Source organism: Carcharhinus amblyrhynchos, chromosome 3 (genome assembly GCF_965287045.1).
Source record: "Carcharhinus amblyrhynchos chromosome 3, sCarAmb.v2.hapA, whole genome shotgun sequence".
Taxonomy (NCBI): domain Eukaryota; kingdom Metazoa; phylum Chordata; class Chondrichthyes; order Carcharhiniformes; family Carcharhinidae; genus Carcharhinus; species Carcharhinus amblyrhynchos.
In genome coordinates this window covers 21,804,615-21,829,200 of record NC_137326.1, presented here as the reverse complement: position 1 = coordinate 21,829,200, position 24,586 = coordinate 21,804,615, and the positions used below count along the sequence as shown (strand labels likewise).

Genomic DNA, 24,586 nt, shown 5'->3' with positions numbered 1-24,586 from the left:
GAAAGTAAGCTGATGTTTCTGGAATATCTGCAATGCCGCCCCGGGCCGGAGATAATTTATAGCAAATAATTTCCTTTTATACATTGATTTTTTTTGATAAGACTCGTGTACAGTGAAGAAGGAAACCTTGGCTTCTGGGTGAAATACCATTGCCATTTACGTAGTGCTTATATTTAATAGAAGCTTCTATGTGTCGATATAGTGATTATCTAAGAGAATGCAAAAATAATTTTCAAAAAAGACATTTTGTTTGTATTTTGTGATGTTTTCCAAACGGTTCAAGATGTGGAAAACACAGGCTAGTTGCTCTGCAGTGCAGTGTGGAAGGTCAGAAAGGCTCAGGAGAGTTATAGCAGCACTTTGGGTATATCCCCTCCGCCCTCTTGAGTATTCTTGCATGGCAATTAACATTCAGAAAGAAAACAGCGAATACAAGCTGTTTGTTTCTGAGATCTCAATTAAGACACAAATTCCCTTCTCTCCCCTCCCCAATCCCGGTGCTGTTTAAAGAAAATAGTGAGAATATTTATTGCATTGCTTTTAACAGACGGGGCATTTATTAGCCACTAGTGTTGGAATCTTAAACACACGTGTATATTTTACAAAGTGCCTGAACTGTGAATCCATTTCTCCCAGTACATCATTTCAATGAATGATTTGACGCTATTGCTTAATGGGGGCCAGTGTTTGATCTGCTCATAATGGCAAGAAGGGTTCTGCTATTCTGTCTGAATGAGCAGACACAGGAGTTACCTTACCAGTCGGTGTGCGGTTCATCAATGACGAGGAGGATTTTGGCTTTCTTGGCAGCACCAGTGGATGTCTGCTCCACTAATCCGGCGGCGGCAGCAGCCGTAGTTTGCTTGACAGCGTTTGAGATGGAACTGAAGAAGCTGCTTCCAGCGGACTGGCTCGACTGCCTCCTCTCTGGGGTGGGGGAAACCGGCGGAGGGGGCTGAGGGGGGTCTGGCCGCTGTAGGTCTGTCATGTATCCATTTGGCAGGTTAGCAATGAAACTGCTATCGGAAAGCCTCCGGCGCAGAAAGTTCATCATTTGTGCTGAATCTGATAGGGGGGGAAGCCTTCAAGGGCGAAAAAAAGAACAGGAACAGGAGAGGCGAGGTGCCAAGCAGTTGGAGAGGGGAGTTTCAGAAGCAGATCTGTGTAATGAGCAAGCTCCCGTGCGATGCCTTTATATCCCTGTCTCTAAAGGGTGCTCAGCTGGAGGATCAGAACTGCACATATGCTGACGTCTGCCTGCCACAGCTGCTGTGAGTCTATAGTAGCATTGGGCGCCTTGCTCTTTCTGCCGTGCTGTCCTCTGCCTTCCTTGACAGAAGCTCCGCTCAGGCACGGTCACTGGCTGATTAGCAGTCAAATGCAATCTGCCTATTCTGCCCCAGTCCAGATTGCTCCGAATGATGTGCTCTTGAATGTTATAGGCGGCGTGGAGCTGTCACATGGCAGCCAGTGAGTTCCCCCCACCCCTCCGCCCCCATATAAATATTCAGATTAAAGGTGGGACACTGTCTGCATTGCCAGTGTAGCTTCTCACTTCCTTTATTTCTTTCTGACTCTTTCAGTCCTGCTTTTTAGCTGCAGGGCAATAATGAATATTGAACATATACATTTCCCTGCATTTAGAATGATCCACTAGACAAACAGATGTGCTACAAATGTGCTTTATTTATAGCTTTCTAATGACTGTAGCTAACAAATGCACTCAGCAGCAGCCTCTCAATGTGTAACATCTTTGAATTTGATTCCTAAGGTTATTCACAGAATGGCAAAATTGCAATATTTTTCCAGCATGATAACACTCCTTATTATAATGTTTTCTCTGTGATGCCCTTAAGTTACAGGAATGAATAATTAGATCAATAATCAATTAAATAGATGGCTAAAGTTTTTTTTCTGTTCAGTCCTTTAAGAATTATCCTTTCATACATACCACACAACTAAACAGCTATTGTACAGATCATTATGTTACAGATTTGGGAGTAATTCCCTAAATGAAATGAACAAGCAATTTGCTTTTGGAATTTCACATTCATTTTTTGTCTCTATAGAAAATAATGATTCAACACTTGAGGGGAAAATATGGTGCAATGATATCCATGCTTCTATCATAAAATCTTCATCTTTTGAAAACCAGTGATGTTGACTAATCACTTGCTGTTTAACTCCTGCTTGTGTGTGTGTTCCAACCTATAATTTCTGACAAATGATTTTCTGCATACACTTAAGCATCATGTGGTAGACATGTAGAGAGCTGCAGAAGAGATCTCCAGTCCTGTATTTTTCTTGAATGAAGCAAAAGGCTGCAACCCTGTCACATTTGTGTTGGAGGCAGAGGAGTGCTGGGGACCCTTACAGGTTGCAACAATTATTGTAAGTGAGAATACACAGACCTTTTGTACAGGAAAAACCTGCCCTTGGAAATGTTGCTTGTTTGCATCATCCAGCATAGTTTTATAATATGGGAGCCTGACAATCTGGGGTCATGTCAATGTTATGAAAGGTTTGCAAACCGAAGAGAAAAGAGCTTACCAATTTTTATTCCAATGGCAAATGTACCATATTTGGGTAAAGTCCATTAAGTTAGAAGCAGAATTGTGCAATTGAATTATTTACTGATGCCTTCCATTAGAATGACAATAGCCATACAGAAGTATTAATGTCAGGTCTTTATCAGAGTTTATTACATTTCCAAGATGTGTTATCCAGGATTATGATGCTTGTTGAACAACCGAGAGGATATTCAATAAGCAACTTCTAGTGAAAACATTTAAAAAATCTGACTGTAAAATATTCACTTCACCTTTCTTTGGCCTAATTCTCTGTTTATAATTATTGCAAATGTTTTTATTGGACATTACTCTTGTTGTACTGTAGACAGGATGTTTCTGCAAGAATTATATTTTTACAATAATCAATATAGATCACTTTACTCCTGAATTTGTCTAGGTTTTTCAGCGAACCTTTAATAAGGTATAGCAAAATCTTCCAACGTACAGCTCCATGGGAACTGACTTCCCTCTAATTTATGAAACGGAGACTTCACCTAACAGTATTTTAAATCAATTGCAATCTTGTCTTGCATGCTTGGAAGAGACAATTCCTTAATGGAATTTACCCATCTGGTGCAGTGTAAAGAAGAGATTTCTCTTGCTGGCATTTTATAAAAAACACAATATTGATTCTGTACCACATGGCTTCAGAGCAGAGGCTGTGTATGACTTTGATTTATGTTGAACTCTTGCTCCTTTTCAATTACTATGATCACATTGACAGTGAAGTAATGTAATTAGCAAATTAATTTCTCAAGATAGAAAGAATTGCTGTAATAAAGTGCATGTAATACTACTGTGCTGATTTTTTTAAACCCTCCATCTCACTGTGCTCCTATTAAATAGCACCTTTCCACAATGATCACATCATGTTATGCTGTTGGGCCTTAGCAGGCTGCACTTTCTGCCAAAGCAGGATCTGTATTTCAATGTGTGAAAAATAACTGATGGAGGATGGTGACTGCAATAGCTTCTAAAACACTTACAACTGAAATAATAAAAATCAAACTGATTATGGATATCCACATATAAAAGTTGGTACTAAAATCAAGAGAAATTTAAATGATTCAATTCATTTTGCCAAAGATATTTCTGAATTTTGGAATCTGTGGCCTCAACTTTCCACTTGTCAGGATCATTGATAGGTCTATTGATAGGATGCAAGACTGGGCGGAGAAGTGACAGTTGGAGTTCAACCCAGATAAGTGTGTGGTGATTCATTTTCGCAGGTCAAATAGGATGACAGAATATAATATTAAGGGTAAGACTCTTGGCAGTGTGGAAGATCAGAAGGATCTTGGGGTCCAGGTTCATAGGACGCTCAAAGCAACTTCGCAGGTAAAGGCTGTAATTAAGAAGGTGTATGGTGTACTGGCCTTCATCAAATCGAGGAATTGAGTTTAGGAGTTGGGAGATAATGTTGCAGCTGGTCAGACCCTGGTCAGACCCCACTTGGAGCACTATGCTCAGTTCCGGTCACCTCATTACAGAAAGGATGTGGAAACCATTGAAAGGGCACAGATGAGATTTACAAGGATGTTGCCTGGATTGGGAGCATGCCTTATGAGGATAGGTTGAGTGAGTTTGGTCTTTTCTCCTTGGAGAGACGAAGGATGAAGGGTGACCTGATAGAGGTATATAAGATGTTGAGAGGTATTGATCGAGTAGATGCTCAGAGGCTTTTTCCCAGGGCTGAAATGGTTGCCACAAGAGGACACAGGTTTAAGGTACTGGGGAGTAGATATAAAGGAGATGTCAGGGGTAAGTTTTTCACTCAGACGGTGGTGGGTGCATGGATTCGGCTACTGGCAGTGGTGGTGGAGGCGGATTCAATAGGGTCTTTTGAGAGATTTTTGGATAGGTACATGGAACTTAGTAAGATAGAGGGTTATAGGTAAGCCTAGTAGGTAGGGACATGTTCGGCACAACTTGTGGGCTGAAGGGCCTGTTTTGTGCTGTAGTTTTTCTATGTTTCTATGTCACCAGCATAACATTCACTGGGTGGGAGGACGTTTGTGTCCGCTGGTGGTCCAAGGAAGTGCAAGTTAGGTTGATTGGCTAAATTGCCCTTTGCTGTCAAGGAAATTGGCAGGCTAAATACATGGGGCTACAGGGATAGGCCCTATCCCTGGGTGGGATTGCTGTTGGTTCAGATTCAATGGGCTGAATGGCCTTTTTCTGCACCATAGGGACTCTGTGGGTGGGATTTTATGGCCTCGCTCGTTGTGAAACCATTAAATTCCACCCGAGGTCATCAGAACTTCCTGTGCTCCACTCCTCATCCTCTCCGATTCCCATGGCAGGCTGGCCTGTGAAATTCCAGCCTATGATTCTATGGGGTGTATTTCACCATTCCACCCACAACTGGAATTGGAGCGAGTGAGAGGCGGAACATGGGAAGGTCCCTTGACCTGGGGTGGGATTTTCAGGTTTTGGGGCAAGTGAGACCAGAAAACCCTGTCCTATGATTCTCATCGAGCCCAAATCAATTTCCCAGTCTAATTTCAATATTGTATTGGCTAGTTCCCAACAGTCTTCCCATCCGCATTTTGGGTGAGCAGGCAGAAAGGGCGGAATTGCTACTGAGTTCAGACACATACAGAGGTGTGAAGGACCAGGCAGCCAGGAAGGAGTTACAGTTGCTGACAAAAGGTTTAGTAGGGCAACTGCATGAAACTGACAACCAATAGACCAGGCACCCTTTCCTTCTCCACTATGAATGGTATGTTTTGTCTGTACTTTTCACTGTATGTGGCAATAATAAATCAAATCAGTCATGGGGACACAGTAGCATAATAGTGATGTTGTGGAACTGGTAATCCAAAGACTTGGACTAATGCTCTAAAAACATGAGTTCAAGTGTAAACCAATTAATCCCTATCTGTAACTGCAATCTATATTCTGTACCCTATCCTTTCCTTCTCCCCAGTGTACACTCTGAATAGTATGCTTTGTCTGTATAACGCACAAGAAACAATACTTTTCACTGTATCCCAATATATATAACGATAATAAATCAACTCAAATCAAGGTGGAGTTGAGGCTACCAGCCTCATTGTTGCAAGACTGGACTGTTATTGAGTGCTGCCGTTAGTAGCACTCATTGTCAGTAAAGTGTTAATGACAGGGGGTGTGAAATGTGGTGATATTGCATGTTAGCTCGAATTTAAATGCAGCTACTTAGAATCATAGCATCCCTACGGTGCAGAAGGAGGCCATTCAGCCCATTGAGCCTGAATTGACAACAATTCCACCCAGGCCCATCCACATGTAGTTATCCTGCTAATCCCCCTGACACTAAGAGGCAATTTACCATGGCCAATCAACCTAATCTGCACATTTTAGGATCTGGACTTTCCTGGCCCTATGGAGGGATCTTCCCCCACTACATCAGCGACCTGGGGTTGAGGGTGGCACATGCAGGAGTTCCATACAACTATAGATTGCACCCGTTCATGGGCACCCAAGAAGCTTGCCCTTTTTGCCATCATGCTGAGTCTGTGGGCCATGACTACATTGAATATTATAGGCTGCACCCCTTTTTAATAATCTTAAAAACCTCTTATTGATGTTTTGTTTGCACTTCAGTCCCACCCTCCTGATCTATGGGTACCCGATGCAGAGGAAGCGGGGAAGGCAGGGAACCTCCTCATGAACCTGCTCTTGCGCCGAGCCAAAAGATCTATTAACACGCCCAGGCAGCAGGTGACCGAGGGGGTCAGCCAAACCAACTGTCTGCCTCTTTACCACGGCTACATTTGTGGCTGGGTGTCCTTAGAGAGGGAGCAAGCAGTGTCCGACGGCACCATTGAGGCCTTCCATGCTCGTTGGGCACCGCAGGGACTGGGGTGCCTTATCGACCTCTTTAACCATATTTTGGTTTGATGTTTCAAGTCTCCTTTGTTTTTTGTTTCAGGTGGTCGCCTCCTTTGTGCCTCAGTCTATTTGATTTAGTTTATATGATTTGCAAAAGGACAGCATTTCCTGGCCCCCAACTTTTGCTGGAAAATATAACCACTGAAAGAACAGGATTCTGTCTGCACAGGCCCCATCTCTTTTCCCATGGCAGCTGTCCCCAGGTGGAAAAAGTAACCTTTCTGTCTTACAGGTGGTGAGAAATTGATGTTATATAAATAGGTTTTCAGCTCGTGTGTTATCTTGTTTGCTACTCATTTGTGGTAGCATACGATGCTTTAGTTTCAAAGAGAAAAGGTTATGTAAAAGATCAAAGTGTCACTTCCACTGGTTGACAGAGGACCAAGCTGAGATGTGCTAGAAAGCAAATAGTTTCAACCCAAACCATACCACGCAGGAAAAACAAGGTTTTTACTGGATTAATGAAGAATGCAAAGTCGGCTGTAATGACGAGACTGTGGCAAGAAATAATTATTTTGACCAAAGGTCTCTGCTCTAGTTCCACACAAATTGACAGTTCACTCTACTAGTGCTTTTCTCCAAAATCATTGTAATTAGGTCAAAATAGCGTTTGTGCTCCTTCAGATCAAGATACAAAGGGAAAAGAATATTGGTAAATTGCAGGGCAAACTATGCAGAACAAAAGTAAAACCCAAGTAGACATAAGAACAGAAGAAGCTAGTCAGCCCATCGAACCTGTTCTGCCAGTCAGCCAGATCATGGCTGTTCTGCATTCTACGGATGGCACAGTGGCACAGTGGCAAGGACTGCAGCCTCACTGTGCTAGGGACCTGGGTTCAATTCCAGCGACTTTCTGTGTCGAGCTTGTATGTTCTTCTTGTGTCTGCGTGTGTTCCTTCTGGGTGCTCCGGTTTCCTCCCACATTCCAAAAATGTGTGGTTTGGGTTAATTGGCTATGCTAAATTGCCCCTTAGTTTCAGGGGGATTGGTAGGGTAAGTATGTGGGGTTACAGGGATAGGATCTGGGTAGGATTGTTGTACGTGCAGGCTGAATGGGCAAAATGGTCTCCTTTTGCACTGTAGGGATTCTATGGTGCAAAAAAATAATTAATTGAGCCAGGGTGTACTGCATTATATGGAACAGTGTTTACATATATTTACTACCCTTCCTGTGTAGAGGTGTTTCCTAGTTTCTTTCCTGAATGGCCTGGCTCTGAGTTTGAGATTTTACCAGTATTCCCTGGCCGTTCACACACCATCGCCATTGCCAACAGGACTGGCGAATTTGGCGCTCAGACAAAACTCCATTCACTGCGGTGGGACTGGACACTCCCAGCTGCGGATGAGGCCAGCGAACCTGGCCCTTTGTCCACCTGTTCGATGGTCCTACAGCAGTGAAAAAAATTTCCTACTAGCTGTGCTAACAGTTGATTTGATTTGATTTATTATTGTCACATGTATTAATATGCAATGAAAAGTATTGTTTTTTACGGGCTATACAGACAAAGCGTACCATTCATAGAGAAGGAGATGAGAGAGTGCAGAAGTGTGTAGTGTTATATAGAGAACATGGAACATAGAACAGTACAACATAGTACAGACCCTTCAGCCCTCGATGTCACAGTCATAGGTAGGGTGTAGAGAAAGATCAACTTAATGCAAGATAGGTCCATCCAAATGTCTGAAGGCAGCAGGGAAGAAGCTGTACTTGAGTCTTGATTTCAAAATCCCTGCCAAAAAACCCAATCAAATTATCCTTCATCTTCCATATTTCTTGTAATCATTTAATCTCTCATCATATTTCATCACTTTGGGGGCAATCTTACCAAAAATAACTCAAGTCCAGGATGGGCGGGAAGATTACTGGGCAAGTTTAAATGTATTATTTTATGCACTCAGTGCATGAAAAAACAGCAGAGGTGGTTTCTCGCCTGTAGACGGTGCGGGTCACCCGAATGCTGGCTGAGAGCAGCAGAGGGTGCCATTGCGCATGTGCAGGTGTCTTGCAGCAGAGATCTGTCACTCAACCTCTGCTTCTCTCAGCCTCCCAGACTAAAGCACAACAACCCCTGCCCCCAGGTACCACAAGGGCCCACAGCCTATCGTAACTTCCCCCTACCTGCCTGGACCAATTCCCCCCTTCCCCTCCCCGCCTTACCACCACCAGGATTGGCCACCCAACCACCCCCCAAGATCCCCTGCAATCAGCCACCAGCCCCCTGTAATCAGCCGCCCAATCACCCCTCCCCAAACCAATCCAAATGCAGAGCAGCAGCAGGCCCGACTTCCCACCCCATACCGATCCCAATGTAGAGTGCCCAGGGTATGCTGTGCCCATCCGCTACTGACAGGCCACACCTGGTCTGGCCCTGCCCCCTGTAGGCCCAGCCATCTCAGGCCCAGCGTCTTTGGCACTGCCCATTTCCTGGTGAGCACTGCCATGGCGCCAGGCTGCTACTGCCAAGGTGCAAGATTGTCACTGCCAGGCTGGCTGGCACTAATCAAGCAGTAACCCCCATGCCCCTGACCTCACCGGAGGGCCTCAATGGCCTCCAGTTCTACCAGCGAGACCGTAATGATTGGCGACCAGTTGTGATCCTCACCAGAGGGAACATCTCCCGGGGAGGTCACACAGGCAAGTGAGCCCAGGCGATTCTGTTCAGGACTCATTAAATCAATGTTAAATAAAATTTTAAAATATTTAAATACTTTATTCAGGTTTGCGCTGGGAATGGAATGGATATCCATTGCTGGTAAGATCACGAGCAGCGAGAAATCGAGCATGAACCTAATTTCTCAGCTGTCGCGCAATCTTACTGGCTCGTCTGCCCATTGGCCAGAGCGGCGTAAGATCGTTCCTCCCCTGCCACCACCTCCCCACCCCCCGCGCCCACCCCCACCACCACCAAAATTGTGCCCTGATTATATTTTAGTGAACGTTTGCTGCACTTCTTCTGCGACCTATCTTTTCTTGTAATGTGGTGCCCAGAACTGTGTACAGTGCTCCAAACATCATTAGACAGCTGCAGTAAAACCTTTTACCCTTATAATCTTGCCCTCTGGACAAGGCAAACACTTCATGAGACTTTAGGATTTTTCTTGTACCCAACCGCCACATTTTTATGATCTGTGTACATGCATTCCTAAATCTCTTTGGACCTCCATTGTTTCTCGTCTTGCACCATGAAAATAGTAAACTTGGATCTCTCCTTTTTTTGATCGAAGATGGACGACCTTACGCTTAACAGCACTGAAATCCACCTGCCGTAGTTTGGCCCACTCACTTCATCTATCAATGTCTCTTTGTAATTTTATGCTCCCGTTTGCATTATTTATATCGTACCAATCTTTGTGCCAACAGAAAACTTGGATATGTGGTCCTCTAGTGTGTTATCTGATTTATTAAGGTATATGATAAACAGTTGAGGCCCCAGCACAAATCTTTATTGAACAATCCTCTCACTTCCCACCAATTCGAGTATATACCCATTCTCCAGGAGTTTGTTAACAGCATGCTATTCATAAGAACATAAGAACATAAGAAATAGGAGCAGGAGTAGGCCATCTAGCCCTTCGAGCCTGCCCAGCCATTCAATAAGATCATGGCTGATCTGTCGTGGCTCAGCTCCACATTCCCGCCCTCTCCCCATAACCCTTAATCCCCTCTCTTATCAAAAACCCATCAACCCGCGTCTTAAAAATGTTTAGCGAGGCAGCCTCCACCACTTCAACGGGCAGAGAATGGCCAGAGATTCGCCACCCTTTGAGTGAAGAAGTTCCTCCTCAACTCCATTCTAAACCACCCCCCCTTTATCTTGAGGTTGTGCCCCCTAGTCCTACTGTCCTTTCTGAGCGGGAAGAGTCTCTCCACCTCTATCCTATCCATCCCATTCATCATCTTATATGTCCCAACATTCTAACTGAAATTTCACATCCTGGAAGAAAAATTTTCTGTTCCACCCACGACAGAAGTCAGAGCAGGCAAGAGACGGACCATGGAAAGCTCCGTTGACCTTGGGTAGGATTTTCCAGTGTTGGGGCAAGCACAGTTGGAAAATTCCACTGCCTGTCTAATTAAGTAACACTGCACACTATGGGGGTGATTCTCCCAAAAGTGCTGAAAACTATTCTAGATCATGGTTGTTTCTTCAGTGCAGCTTCTCACCCTGAATCTCCCCACTCTCTGCACTGCAGAGATCACAATTGGGAATCTCTTTTAAAACCCAGGGGGCAGAGTCTATTCATGCCAGAGTCTGACAGTTCCAGAACTCTGTGCACGCGCGGTGGTGCCGATCTGTCAGTCTCCCCGTTTGCTGGTCAACTCAATCGCTGGCCAGCCCGCAGTGCTGCCCCTCTAGCCACCCCCACAGCCCAATCGTGGCCCCACAACAATTCCCGGGCCAGCCCTGATCCCCCCCGTCTCAGAGCGCCCCGATGTCCAGCCCACCTCCCCTCACCCTGGCAGATCACGCCCCCCCCCCGCCCCGCCCCGCCCCGCCCCACCCCCCCTCGCTGACCCCCACCTCCCAGGAGGCAGACCCCCCTGGCAGACTACCACCCCAAGCCCCAGCCCGCCCCAGTCGTTTCCCTTCCTTCAGCCCACACTGATCCCCATGCAATGGGAGCTCCTAAGCCCTGCCACATAGGCCCAACCTCTTGGCACTGTCTAATGCCTGGTGGGCAGTGGCAAAGTGTACCCTGGGCATTGTCACTTTTCCTCATGGGCCATGCCACAGGGCACAGGTTGGCACTGCCATGGTGTTCATGCCCGGGGACACCACCCACCCGCCACCCAAGCCCTGTGGGGCCCCAATTGCCCCTTTTATTCCGGCGGGATCTCCCACTAGTTCCTTGAACATGGGGAGATACTCTAAAACCCCACTGGAATGAAGTACTCCTGGTGGGGTGGGAGATGCTATCGGAATGCACGGAAGTTGCCGAGCCCGATAATGACAAGAAAAATACATTTAAAATACATTAAAAAAAGATTCAAATCACTTACTTCTCTTCCTGCCAGTTTCCAGCATGGTCTCAACTGTGACTATTCTCTGGCTCTGGGAGATGTGTGTGCGTTTCTGGCGCATGCACAAATCCTGGAAAAAGGTCGAAATGTGATTCCTCTGTCCAGATCCACCAGAAAAGTTGCGGGTTGCAATGGGAGATTCAGGCCCTATGTATCCCATTCCTGTGGGCACCACAAAATTTGCCACCCCTCACCACATCATCTCTCCTATATTTTCTATTGCATAAAAATCTCCTAAGCAGATGCACCACTTCTGCCATTTCCCACGTGATTATAACTAAGACTTTGAGTGCCAGTGGTGTGCATTAAAACATTTAGCAATGGGGGATTATTTTCATCGCTGAAACTTATGTCAGTGGACAATGCTGCATCTACAGACAATCTATTAAATAGCCTCCTGGTCAAACAGAGAGGCTGTGCATCATGCTCACAATTCTTCTATCCAACCATTAACATAGGATTTGAGAACATAGAGGTTTATTTATTAGTCACAAGTTGGCTTACATTAACATTGAACATAAGAACATAAGAAATAGGAGCAGGAGTAGGCCATCTAGCTCTTCGAGCCTGCCCCGCCATTCAATAAGATCATGGCTGATCTGAAGTGGCTCAGTTCCACTTTCCCGCCTTCTCCCCATAACCCTTAATCCCCTTGCCTATCAAAAACCTATCTACCCGCGTCTTAAATATATTTAGCGAGGCAGCCTCCACCACTTCAACGGGCAGAGAATTCCAGAGATTCACCATCCTTTGCGTGAAGAAGTTCCTCCTCAACTCCGTTCTAAACTACCCCCCCCTTATCTTGAGGCTGTGCCCTCTAGTCCTACTGTCCTTTCTGAGCGGGAAGAGCCTCTCCACCTCTATCCTATCCATCCCATTCATCATTTTGTATGAGATCTCCCCTCATCCTTCTAAACTCCAACGAGTATAAGCCTAGTTTATTCAGCCTCTGCTCATAGCTCAACCCCCTCAACTCCGGTGTCAGCCTAGTGAACCTCCTCTGCACTCCCTCCGAGGCCAAAATATCCTTGCGTAAGTGCGGTGACCAAAACTGCACACAGTACTCCAGCTGCGGCCTCACCAATGCCCTATACAGCCGCAGCAAGACCTCCCTACTTTTATATTCAATCCCCCTCGCTATGAAGGCCAGCATCCCATTTGCCTTCCTGACCACCTGCTGCACCTGCAAGCTGGGTTTTTGCGACTCATGCACAAGGACCCCGAGGTCCCGCTGCACCGTCGCCTGCTGCAGTTTTTCGCCCCGTAAGTAATAGTCCTTCCTACCATTATTCCTACCAAAGTGGACAACCTCACACTTGCCAACATTAAATTCCATCTGCCAATTCCTTGCCCATTCACCCAGCCTATCTAGATCCCTCTGCAGACTTTCCACACCCTCCGCACAATTTGCCATTCCACCAGTCTTTGTGTCATCAGCAAATTTGGACACCTTACACTCGGTTCCCTCCTCCAGATCATCTATATAAATGGTAAATATGCTAAATAAATGGTAAATTGCAATGAAGTTACCGTGAAATTCTCCTAGTCGCCACATTCCAGCCTCTGTTCAGTTACAATGAGGGAGAACTTAGCATGGCCAATGCATCTAACCAGCACATCTTTTGAACTGTGGGAGGAAACCAAAGCTTCCGAGGAAACCCATGCAGAAATGCAGAGAACTTGCAAACTCCACACAGACAGTGACCCAAGCTGGGAATCAATTTAATTTGATTCATTATTGTCACGTGTATGAGTATACGGCAAAAAGTATTGTTTCTTGCATGCTGTACAGACAAAGCGTACTGGTCATAGAGAATGAAAGGAGAGAGTGCAGAATGTAGATTTACAGTCGTAGCTAGGGTGTAGAGAAAGATCAGCTTAATGCGAGGTAGGTCCGTTCAAAAGTCTGATGGCAGCAGGGGAGAAGCTGTTCTTGAGTCGATTGGTATGTGATCTCAGACTTTTGTATCTTTTTCCCGAAGGAAGAAGGTGGGAGACAGAATGTCCAGGTGCATGGGGTCCTTGATTATGCTGGGTCCTTTTCCAAGGCAGCGGGAAGTGTAGACAGAGTCAGTGGATGGGAGGCTGGTTTGCGCAAACCCAGGTCCCTGCGCTGTGAGGCAGCAATACTAACCATTGTGTCACCATGTCACATGGCTGTTATTCAAAATTAGATTTAATGTAAATATTTCACATTGCATTGGTTTTGCTTGAATCATGTGTGCATCATCATTATTTGAGATTAGACTAGTCAGAGAGCTAAATGTACTGGCTTTACTCAGTATCCACACGCATTGATGGTTAGAGGAGAGTTAGGGACATTTCTTTTATGGTAGAAGAGACAATACTGTATCATTTTGCTCACTCTTTAGTGTCCAGTGTTGTACTCACCACTCTGTGGGTCAGGGTTGAGCTTGCAGGCTCAGCTGGCCTTCCCTTCCATGCTTTGTAAAGAAGATTGTCTGAGACAAGACATGCCGCATCATCGACACAGATGCCATCATCTCACATGAGAACACTATCCACCAGGTACATAGCATATACTCTTGCAATTCAGCCAAAGTTGTCTACCTGATACGCTGCAGGAAAGGATGTCCCAAGGCATGGTACATTGGCAAGACCATGCAGACACTACGATAATGGATGAACGGACACCACTCGACAATCACCGGGCAGGAGTGTTCCCTTCCTGTTGGGGAACACTTCAGCAGTTACGGGCATTCAGCTTCCAATCTTCAGGTAAGCATTCTCCAAGGTGGCCTTCAAGACTGACAACAATGCAAAATCGTTGAGCAGAAACTGATAGCCAAGTTCCACATACATGAGGACAGCTTCAACCGGGATCTTGGGTTCATGTCACACTATCTGTAACCCCCACAACGTGCCTGGGCTTGCAAAATCTCACTAACTATCCCAGCTTGAGGCAATTCGCACCTCTTTAAACTGTACTTAACACTTTCCCCACTCACATTGTCTGCTTGATTACCTGTTAAGACTCGCATTCCAACCATTATCTTGTAATTGAGTTTGTGTCTATACATGCCCTGTTTGTGAACCAAACTCCCACTCACCTGATGAAGGGGCGGTGTCTGAAAGCTAGTGCTAACAAATAAACCTGTTGGACTTTAACCTGTTGCGAGACTTCATAATGTTTCACTTTGGCACACTTCGTTTCACATTCCTGTGGGCTCCATAAAATTCCCCTCCTCATCCCATTGTCTTTATTATCTTTTCTACTGCTTAACCAATCTCCCAACCAGGTCAATAATTTGTCTTTCACTCATTAGCTTTCATTTTAACTAAGAGATGGACACTGACGATCTGATTGTACTTGTACGACTAGACAGATCCATTTCTCACGTTGACTGTAATGTTGCAGAATATAGTCTGAGCTAAGAAGTCGGAATTCCTTCCTTAATAGTTGTAAATTAATCCACAAATGAACATCTGTGACTGGCACTAAAAACAAAAAGATGCATCTTTATTTCTCCTGACAGGTCTTTCAAGCATGTCTCAAATAAAATGGTATTTTATAATTAAGCATTCATTACCAAATATAAGATGAATGTATATCAAACATTTAGATATCAGACCATTTGACATTATCAGCCTGAGAGCCTCCACAGACAGCATAAATTAAAGGAAGAAAAATTTTCAGAGCATGTTGGCTTTAAAGCCCAGGAGGCTTAATGCTAAGCTGTTGAGAATCAAGCTTCATAACCTTGAGCAGAAGGAATTAATCAAACTCAAACTCAGCCACATTGGGAAAATCTACATCACAACACATATACACCTCATTGACTAAATAAGAGTTTTCTGCAGGTTAGCCATATATGTAAAGATAAATTATATATGTGTTTTATATATATAAACTGTATCGAACATACAAACTAGAATCAGGAGTAGGCCAGTCGGCCCCTTAAGCCTGCTCCACCATTCATGATGGATCTGATTGTAACCACATCCCTGCCTACCCCCCATATTCTTTTACCCCCTTGTTAATCAAAACTCTATCTAGCTCTGCTTTAAAAGTATTCCAAAATGCTGCACCCACTGCCTTTTCAAGAAGAGTTCAAAAGATTCACGACACTGAGAAAAATACACTTCTCATTGCTGCCTTGAACAATAACCCCCTCATTCTAGATTCTCCCATAAGAGGAAACATCTCTCCACATCCACCTTGTCAGTACCTCTCAGGATCTTAAAGATTTCAATCTCTTAATCTTCTAAGCTTCAGGGGATACAAGTCTAACTTGGCCAACCTTATCACATAAGACAACCTGTCTGTTCTGGTATTAATACAATTGAATCTTCTCAGAATTGCTTCTGGCGCATTTACATTTTTCCTTAAATAAGGAAACTAAAACTGTAGACAATGCTTCAGATGTGATCTCACCAATGCCCTGTACAACTGAAGCATAACATCCCTACTTTTGTAATCAATTACCATCACAATAACTGATAACATTCTATTAACTATCTAAATTACTTGCTGTACCTGCATCTATAGCTTTTTGTGATTTATGCAGTAGAACATCTAGATCCTGTTGAATCCCAGAGCTCTGCAATCTCTCACCGATTGGGTAATATCCATTTTTGTTATGCTTTCTGCCAAAATGGACAATTTCACATTTACACACATTAAAATCCATTTGCCTGGCTTTGCCGACTCACCTAACCTATTTATATGCTTTTGTAGTTTTATATCCTCTTCACAACTTACTTTCTTACCGATCTTTATGCCATCAGCAAATTTAGCAACCATGCCATCTTTCCCATCACCCATCACATATAAATTGCAAAAACTTATGACCCAGCACTGCGGACATACCACTTGTTAATCTCACCAACCAGAAAAATAACCATTTATGCCAACTGTTTCCTGTTAGCTAGCCAATCTTCTGTCCATGCCAATATGTTACACCCACATCATGAGCTTTACATTTTCCACAGTAAACACAAAAGAATAACAGGAATGGGTGGAGTTTTCCCATCCCACCCATCACGGGAATTGGAGTGGGTGAGGGGCAGACCATGGAAAGATCCACTGACCTTTGGAGGGATTTTACGGTTTCAGGATGAGCAAGGTGGCACGGTGGCACACTGCACCAGGGACCTGGGTTCAATTGCGGCCTTGGGTCACTGAGTTTGCACATTCTCCCTGTGTCTGTGTGGGTTTCATCCGAGTGCTCCAAGTTCCTCCCACACTTGCCGGAATAATGTAAGGGGGAGTTATATGATAAAGGGTAAGCCCATAAGGAGTGTAGAATCGCAGCGAGACCTGGGGGTGCAAGTGCACAAGTCTTTGAAGGTGGCAGTGCAAGTGGAGAGTGTGGTGAAGAAAGCCTATGGTATGTTAGCCTTTATAGGAAGGGGTATAGAGTATAAGAGCTGGAGTCCAATGTTGTAGTTGTACAGAACGTTGGTTAGGCCGCATTTAGAGTACTGCGTCCAGTTCTGGTCGCCTTACTACCGGAAGGACGTGGAGACTCTGGAGAGAGTGCAGAGGAGGTTTACCAGGATGTTGCCTGGTATGGAAGGACTGGGGTATGAGGAAAGATTGAAGAAATCGGGGCTCTTTTCCCTTGAAAGACAGCGACTGAGGGGGGATCTAATAGAGGTATAAAAGATGATGAAGGGTATAGATAGAGTAAATAGAGGTAAGCCATTTCCTGTGATAAAGACACATAGGACAAGGGGCCATGGACTTAAGGTGAGGGGGGAGAGGTATAACACAGATATTAGAGGGAGGTTTTTCACTCAGAGGGTAGTGGGGTATGGAATGCTCTGCCAGGTAAGGTGGTGGAGGCAAACACGCTAGAGTCATTTAAGAGTAACTTAGACATGCACATGAGTGGGTTGGAGATGGGTGGATATAGGAGATTGTTTTAAATAAGGGTCATTAGCATTGGGGCGTCCCTGGTAAGGTAAATGGATATGGTACAATAATAATTTTTTTTTTCTTTTCATTCACAGGTTTTAAGTCAGTCCGCCTTGTGTCCAACGAGGGGCATACACACGATGGGTCGTACTTGGGCTGCTCTTGGTTGTTTGAGATTGGCCTAGTGCTTCATGTCGTTAGTGTGTGCCTAAACTGGACCAGATACTGGGCAAGACGACAGCTCAGTGACTATCGCTGATTGCTGTGCAGACACATGGATTTGGGCCGGTGTCTGTGGGAGTTTGCGCATTCTCCCCGTGCTTGCATGAGTTTTCTCCGGGTGCTCCGGTTTCCTCCCACACCCCAAAGATGTGCTGTTAGGCCGATTGGCAGTAATAAATTGTCCCTAAATTAGTTTCCCTCAATCTGGATGGCCATAAAACATTAGACAAGGGTCATGGGTGGAGGGGGGGACTGGTGGTGTTGGGATGGCGGCGTGGGCTCGTTGGGCCGAAGGGCCTGTTTCCCGGGCTGTTTTTGTTCTTTGTTCACTCCAAAGATGTGCAGATTTAGTGGATTGACCACACTTTTGTGACTCAGGATATGTGGGTTAGGGGAATTAGTGGGGTAAATATGTGGCATTATGGTTAAAAGGGTCCGAATAAAATGCTCTGTCAGGGAGTCCACGCAGACTCAATGGGCCGAATGGCCTCCTTCTGCACCGTAGGGAATATATGGTTCTATAAGATGGATGAACTGGGATGAAGGTGTAGTTGGATTTTAACTGAGCCTCCCTGTTGAAAACTCAGCAAGTGGGCAGTTAGAATAAGTAGACTATTTATGCAATTAGACTTTGACCATTCTGAGCATTTATGCTTTTCCAGGGTTCAACACGTGATTGAGATGCACACCTAAAGGCACCTTCCTAAAATTAACTTCATGAATAGAGACACAGACTGGGAGCGATTGTGTCAATGGGATCCAATTTCACTATAATGTGACCTTGAGAGGAAAACTGTACCAGGCTGTATCAGGTCTATAGTTGCTGGGGTAACAAGATGACGCCCACTGAGGTAAGCATAAAAACTTACATTAGGGGGCTGGCAGTAACAGAACCGTTCTTTATCATGACTCACACATGGAAATGTTGACTTCCTTAGTCCCATTATCTTCCCATAGCCCTACTTTCCTCTCACGAGACCCTCCTGAAAATTCTGCTGCCATTTTTGGGAGGATCTCGCGGGAGGACAGTAAGAAGAGAGATTTTGAGGAGTTTGAGGGGAGTGATTTTTCTGTGTAAGGCCTGGAGAAGCTCCTCTGCTTTGTTCCTCCTGGCTCTGTTTACATGTCAAAAGAGAAGGTTGAAGAGCAGGTAAAACAGCTATTAGAGCCAAAAGCTCCAGTCAAAGAGATCACATTGGAGCAAGAGTGTAAAATTGGAAGGACAGCTTTGGTGTTGCATTTTATTTAGGATTCTTATGAACATCCGAAATAGATAGTGAGCATTTGCAGATTGAAAAAGGAGCCTGAGTTTTCTAGTTTACTTCAACGTTGCTAGTGCATTTGGAAGGCTCCTCAGTTTCCTTGCTTTCAAAATACTTTCTGTCTGATTCCAGTTTAGTTTGCAAACCCAGTTCTCAAATTATACTGCAATTTTTTTCACGATTTCCATCCAAACCACATCACATCGACACGAAAGTCCTATTAATTATTAAGAAGTTCCTTTATTGGGGCACTGCTCCATTTACTTAAATATTAAAACCCATTACCTGACAAAGCTGCTTGAATTATATTTGGAAATTATTTTGGTCACTGGCCATGCTGCTTTCCAGGTTTCATTGAGGACAGTCTACCCCACTGATGAGAGGTCCAACATCTGCATATGGGTTCTGCATTCATACATGAAGTATTGTCTGATTTGTTCAGGAACAAATTTACAAGCAGAATTCTAAGGATTCTATTGGAATCCATTGTGAGATGTTATTCAATTTGATCTTGGAAAAATGCTTGATAATTCTCAAAAGTGTTGGTATCAATGCTTACAGAACTAAAGTCAGAACGTCAGTTATGGCCTGGTAGGTAAGCAGTTAAAATTGACCTGGTAATTTACTTGCCAAGATACTGTCTAAGTGCTACTGTCTTCGATATTTATCACCTGTACTGAACAAATGCAACCAAAGCCAAGGAAGAACTGCTATAACCATGCATTTCAGAAAGGTAGTTGTAGGGGAAGAGGTTAGATAACATCATCTGGCCCTGTCCAATTTTTAAACTCCTAATTAAGCAAAGAAGTCACAGTAGCTTTTCCACCATGTATCACTACTTAGAAAAGGATTGTGTTAGGGTCAAGACCAGAAACTCCAGGGTCTGGACAAATGCAAGGTGATGCATTTTAGTAGGTCCAATTCAGGTGAGAGCTAGAATACAAATGGGAGAACCATCAGGGACATAGAGGCATAGAGAAATCTGGATGTGCAGTTCCACAGATCCTTAAAAATGGTAGCATAGGTGGAAAAAGTGGTGAAGAAAGCATATGGCATGCTTACTTTCATCGGATGTGGCATCGGATCAAAGTTGGCAAGTTATGTAACAGGTCTATAGAATGTTGGTTAGGCCACATTTGGAACTGTGTCCCACTACCAGAAGGATGCGGAGGTTTCGGAGAGAGTACAGAAAAGGTTTACCAGGATGTTGCCTGGTATGGAGAGTATTAGCTATGAGGAGAGATTGAATAAACTGGGATTGTTTTCCCTAGAAAGATGGAGACTAAGGGGCAAGCTGATAGAAGTGTATAAAATTATGAGAGGCATGGATAGGGTAAACAGTTGGAGGCTTTTTCCCAGGGCAGAAATGACAATTACAAGGAGACACAAGTTCAAGATAAGGGGGGAAAGTTCAGTGGAGGTGTGTGGGGGAAGCTTTTTTACACAGAAAGTGGTGGGGCCTGGAATGCACTGCCAAGTGAGGTGGTTGAGGCAGACACATTAGCGATATTTAAGACTTATCTGGATAGATGTATGGAATAGAGGGATACAGGCAGTTGGTCTAGATAGGACAACATGATCGGCACAGGCTTGGAAGACCAAAGGGCTTGTTCTTGTGCTGTAATTTTGGTTGTTCTTTTTTCTTTATACATTAAGGAGTTAGCTGAGGCTCTAACTTTGCCTTTCAATTTTGGCTTCACGGTGTGTATAAGGGATTTCAGTTCAGGTATGGTTCAATTGACCCATGAGGATGTTTATATCAATACAAACTTTCTTTAAGAACAGAGTTGGAATATAACCAAAAGATTTAGCATAACTTCTACCAAATTAAGTACTTAAACATGACAAAGTCTAATTCTTAACAGCAATGCATTGCTATAGCTCCAATTTAACAGCAACCCAATGATCATAAAGCCTTTGTTCAGAATACCAAAAACAAATCTGTTCATGTGTCTGCTAGATTTTCAGCCTTTTAACACTACCCTCTGCACAGAGTTCCAGACAGACACCCATCTTCTAATTCCCAAACAGCAACCTCCAGAGAAAGATCCACCCCACACAGCAGAATCTCAGGGAAAGAAACTTATTTCCTGGCAGATTGCAATCTCTAAATCCAGAAAGAAAAAGAAAAACAGAGAAAGTGACCTCTCTCTAAAGATCCCAAACAGCAGACTGAGCTTGAGTTCTCTGTGTAAGCCTAGCTCCATCCAGTCACCTGATATTACTGTCAAACCACCCAATCAAGTTCCAATCTGTAAAATTCCGGGGGAAATCACTAAAATCAGCAGAACAGTGTTAGTTCAGATTGAAACAAAAATGTTGGCAATTAGGAGCAATTATGCTGCTGCAGTAACAAAACAGGGCTGGCAGATATAGATCCAGTGGCACCAGTAATAAAACACTGCTAAAACAGATCCTGCAGAAGAAACATGACAAATAAATTTCTTAAAGGCACAGTATCATCAAAATTGGAAGTAGAAGAGCCATTCAAGTAAGTTTATTCACTCCCTTTGATGGGTCTGGAAAATTAGGAACAGCTCAAGTTGCCCTCTCTTGCCCTGGACTCTTATTTGCTAGCATGGGACGCATCCAGAATCCTCATGCCAACTGAACACTGCTCAAATTTCCTGCCTACCTTTTGACGACTCCAACAGCTGTTTAATGAGCCTCATTGGATAAAATTGCCATGCCTCCATTTAACCATGGGCAGGCAGGAACCTAACTGAATCCCAATTCAAAACCCACCATCCCTCCCCCCACCCCGCCCCCAACTCCCCACCATCACGGTCCCGCGAAAGATCTCTGGAGTGATTTCAAAAGTTGTTTTTCTGAAAAGATTGTGAAATTCTTTGTTTGGGATTTTCTGACAGTCCTGCCGCTGGGATCATCTGGCCCTGTCAAAAGTCAGTGGAGTTGTGGATGGCCTGAATCATGCCCCCACAGAGTGTCCTGCCACAGAGAAGCTGGGTAATCAGGCCTCTGAAATTACAGCTTGTGATAGAGTTCAAATCAGAAGCTGAATTTACAAAGTAGCATGAAGGCCTCTTTACCAATTGATCTTTGAATTGTATCCCCAAAGGTATCTGATTAACAATAATTACCCAGTACAAAACATAGGCCGGATTTTCGCAAATGAGACAGGAAGGTTGATTTGGGAATTTTCCCAATCTGGTGGACCTGTCTCCTTTAGAAGCCTCTCCCACCCAATATTTTCACTAATGATTTTTTGCTATTTTTAGAATGTCTGTACAGTCCACTGCTGATATAAATGGTTTTGAACCTTTTTGAAACTCGGCCAAGCATTCATAATAGGCTCAGCTTTAATAAAGAAAACTTGGGCAGTGTAAATATCTGTGTCTGTTGAAATTATAAAAGCAGATAGATAATAATATTCCCCAAAATATAGCCATTAGCCTGTCAATCAATGCATTCCAACAGCTGTTGCCTTTTTTTCACTTTAAGGGAAACCTGCAGACTTGTTTTGTTCAATTTTAAAGGGTTGGAGATTTAAATCACTTCAGATCATGATACTTAAACTGACATTTATCTGCCCTTCACAACACTTAAGCCTCAGCACTAATTTCAAATGACACAGTGAATTCATTGTTTATGCCAGTTTGTTTCACACTCCGCCCACTTCACTCAGCCAGCCAAATCAGGATCTGCCAGAAATCGGGTCAGCATTTCCACTTCCAGGTTCCCCCACCATTTTTGAAGCTCTGGGTGACAATTCAGCCTCATTCTTATGAAGTACTTCTATTATTTGCCATTTATTATTCTTGATTCTGTGTAAATAATGCTCATAGTTATTTTAGTTTGCAGGATTCTTGTTTCTGGGTCGAAGTTCAACATTTCAGTGTCTTTGGTAGCGTACAACAAACCATGTTAAAGAGACAAAGGGAAGAATTCTCTCATTTTGAGACTAAAACCGTGATTCTCCCAAACAATATCGGGCAATCTTACCAGCAATTGGCAGGGTGTTGGATCCGTCAAGAAAATTGGTATGAGATGTACCAAAGGCTCCGGCATAATTTCTCACCGAGAATTGAGTCTTATTGAGAAAACTTTTTATGCCGCAAGAATAACATCACGCCCGCGGTGCCCTACATCTGATTCACCTGCCACTGCTCCACTTAATTGAACCAATCACTGGGGGGCTGTATATGAACAACTGTCTCCCTGTGAGTCCACGGTGCCTAGTTCCCGCTTATCTGGGTCAAGGGAGATTGGCATCTACTGGACTTCCCCCTGGGCGGGTGTGGGCGTTGGGGGGGATGGTGGGGGGTTGTGGTTTGGGGGAGGGGGGCAGCTGCACACTGGGAAACCTGAACGTTTGGCCCCCAACCCAGTAATTACATTTAAATGCATTAAAATCAGCAGTGATTGGGTTGTCGCCTGCTCTGGGCAAGAATCTGATCAGCAAAGATGCAGCGGGGTTGGGCGACTGGCAATGGGTTGGATGCCCAGCAAGAATCCCGATTTGGCCCTCTTGTCCAATTCAACGGGCCATCGGGATTCCCAGATGGGACTGGCAGCCCCGGAGAATTGGCCCCTAAGTCCTGTGGTGGGGGCAGGAATGTGAGCATTTCCCGCTGGCAGGAAAAGCACCAAATCTTCCAGACTCAACCTTCACTAATTATGCACCCGGATGTTTTACGCCTTATGCAATAGCGAGGTTGGCACCTAATCCACCGTCAAGTGCAGGTACCATCTGGAAAGAAGGTGGACCTTCTGGGAAAAAGGATCTCCAGGAACATTTTTAGGGGCTGGAAGATGGAACCTCTCCAAGAAATTGGAAAGTCCACCTGCAGGTGCTTCCCTGACTTGCTGCTGAGGTGGTCCAGGGTTTAGGATTGTGGGTGACATCCATCCTGAATTCCGGAATTGTTCAGGTGAGTCCCAACATCTGCATGTCGTGTTATTCCAAACATGTCTCCTATCAGTGTATTTTCCTGTTAACATTGCAGGGCGTGTGTGTGTGTGTGTGTGTGTGTGTGTGTGTGTGTGTGTGTGTGTGTGTGTGTGTGTGTGTGTGTGTGTGTGTGTGGTGGGGGGGGGGGACGCAGGTGGAGTGGGAACCTTTATCTGCATCCCATTAAAGGGATGTGAATGGCAGCTTTTCCATCCCGCTATGGCAGGCACTAACGGAAGGTCCTGCTGTAAATTCACACTGTGTGATTTCAGGACCTCCTGCTATACTCCCTTCCCCCCACACCATCAAAGACACCAGTGGGGCCTTGGGAGAATTCCACCCTAAATCTAGTAAGGAGATTACTGCATATTTTTCATTGTAAAGTACGTGGGCACGCACCTCTGTAAGGGAATTAAGAAATTTGTGATAGAGGTAGCCACAATAATGTCAGCAATCAACAATTCTGAGTGATCAGATTGCTCCAGTTACAGATGAGCTCATTGGCCACAAAACCTGCTCTGTAGTGCTGCTGCTGCCAGTGCTATGGAAGTCTGAAACTTCAAAATGTCAGCCAGATTGCTTCTGGCCATCGACACCATGACGTGCCCTGACTGCAAGGCTGCTAGTGTGGATGTGCCATGCATCTTTCACAAGCTTTCAGAATGAGGAGATTGTGACATTTCTCAGTGCCAATTATTGCTCTAGCACACTACCAGCTATTTTGGGCCTTTTGGGGCCTGTTAATCCCTCTTCTTGAACACTCATATGTGAGCACAAAGAGACATGTGCATGAGGTCAATGGTATCCTGCAACATTGAGAATCCCACTGGTCTGGCCTGA

The 24,586-nt window shown here is 44.5% G+C and overlaps 1 protein-coding gene across 1 annotated transcript in view; it reads right to left on the bottom strand.

Moving 5' to 3' along the window:
• Positions 1 to 1,379, bottom strand: part of syn2b (synapsin IIb) — a 348,709-nt gene extending 347,330 nt beyond the window's left edge. The window contains exon 1 of the mRNA XM_080182020.1: positions 759 to 1,379. Within this exon, the coding sequence (XP_080038146.1) occupies positions 759 to 1,054 (296 nt within the window). The 5' untranslated portion in view covers positions 1,055 to 1,379. The remainder of the gene's footprint in view (positions 1 to 758) is intronic.
• Between the last annotated feature and the right edge of the window lie 23,207 nt (positions 1,380 to 24,586).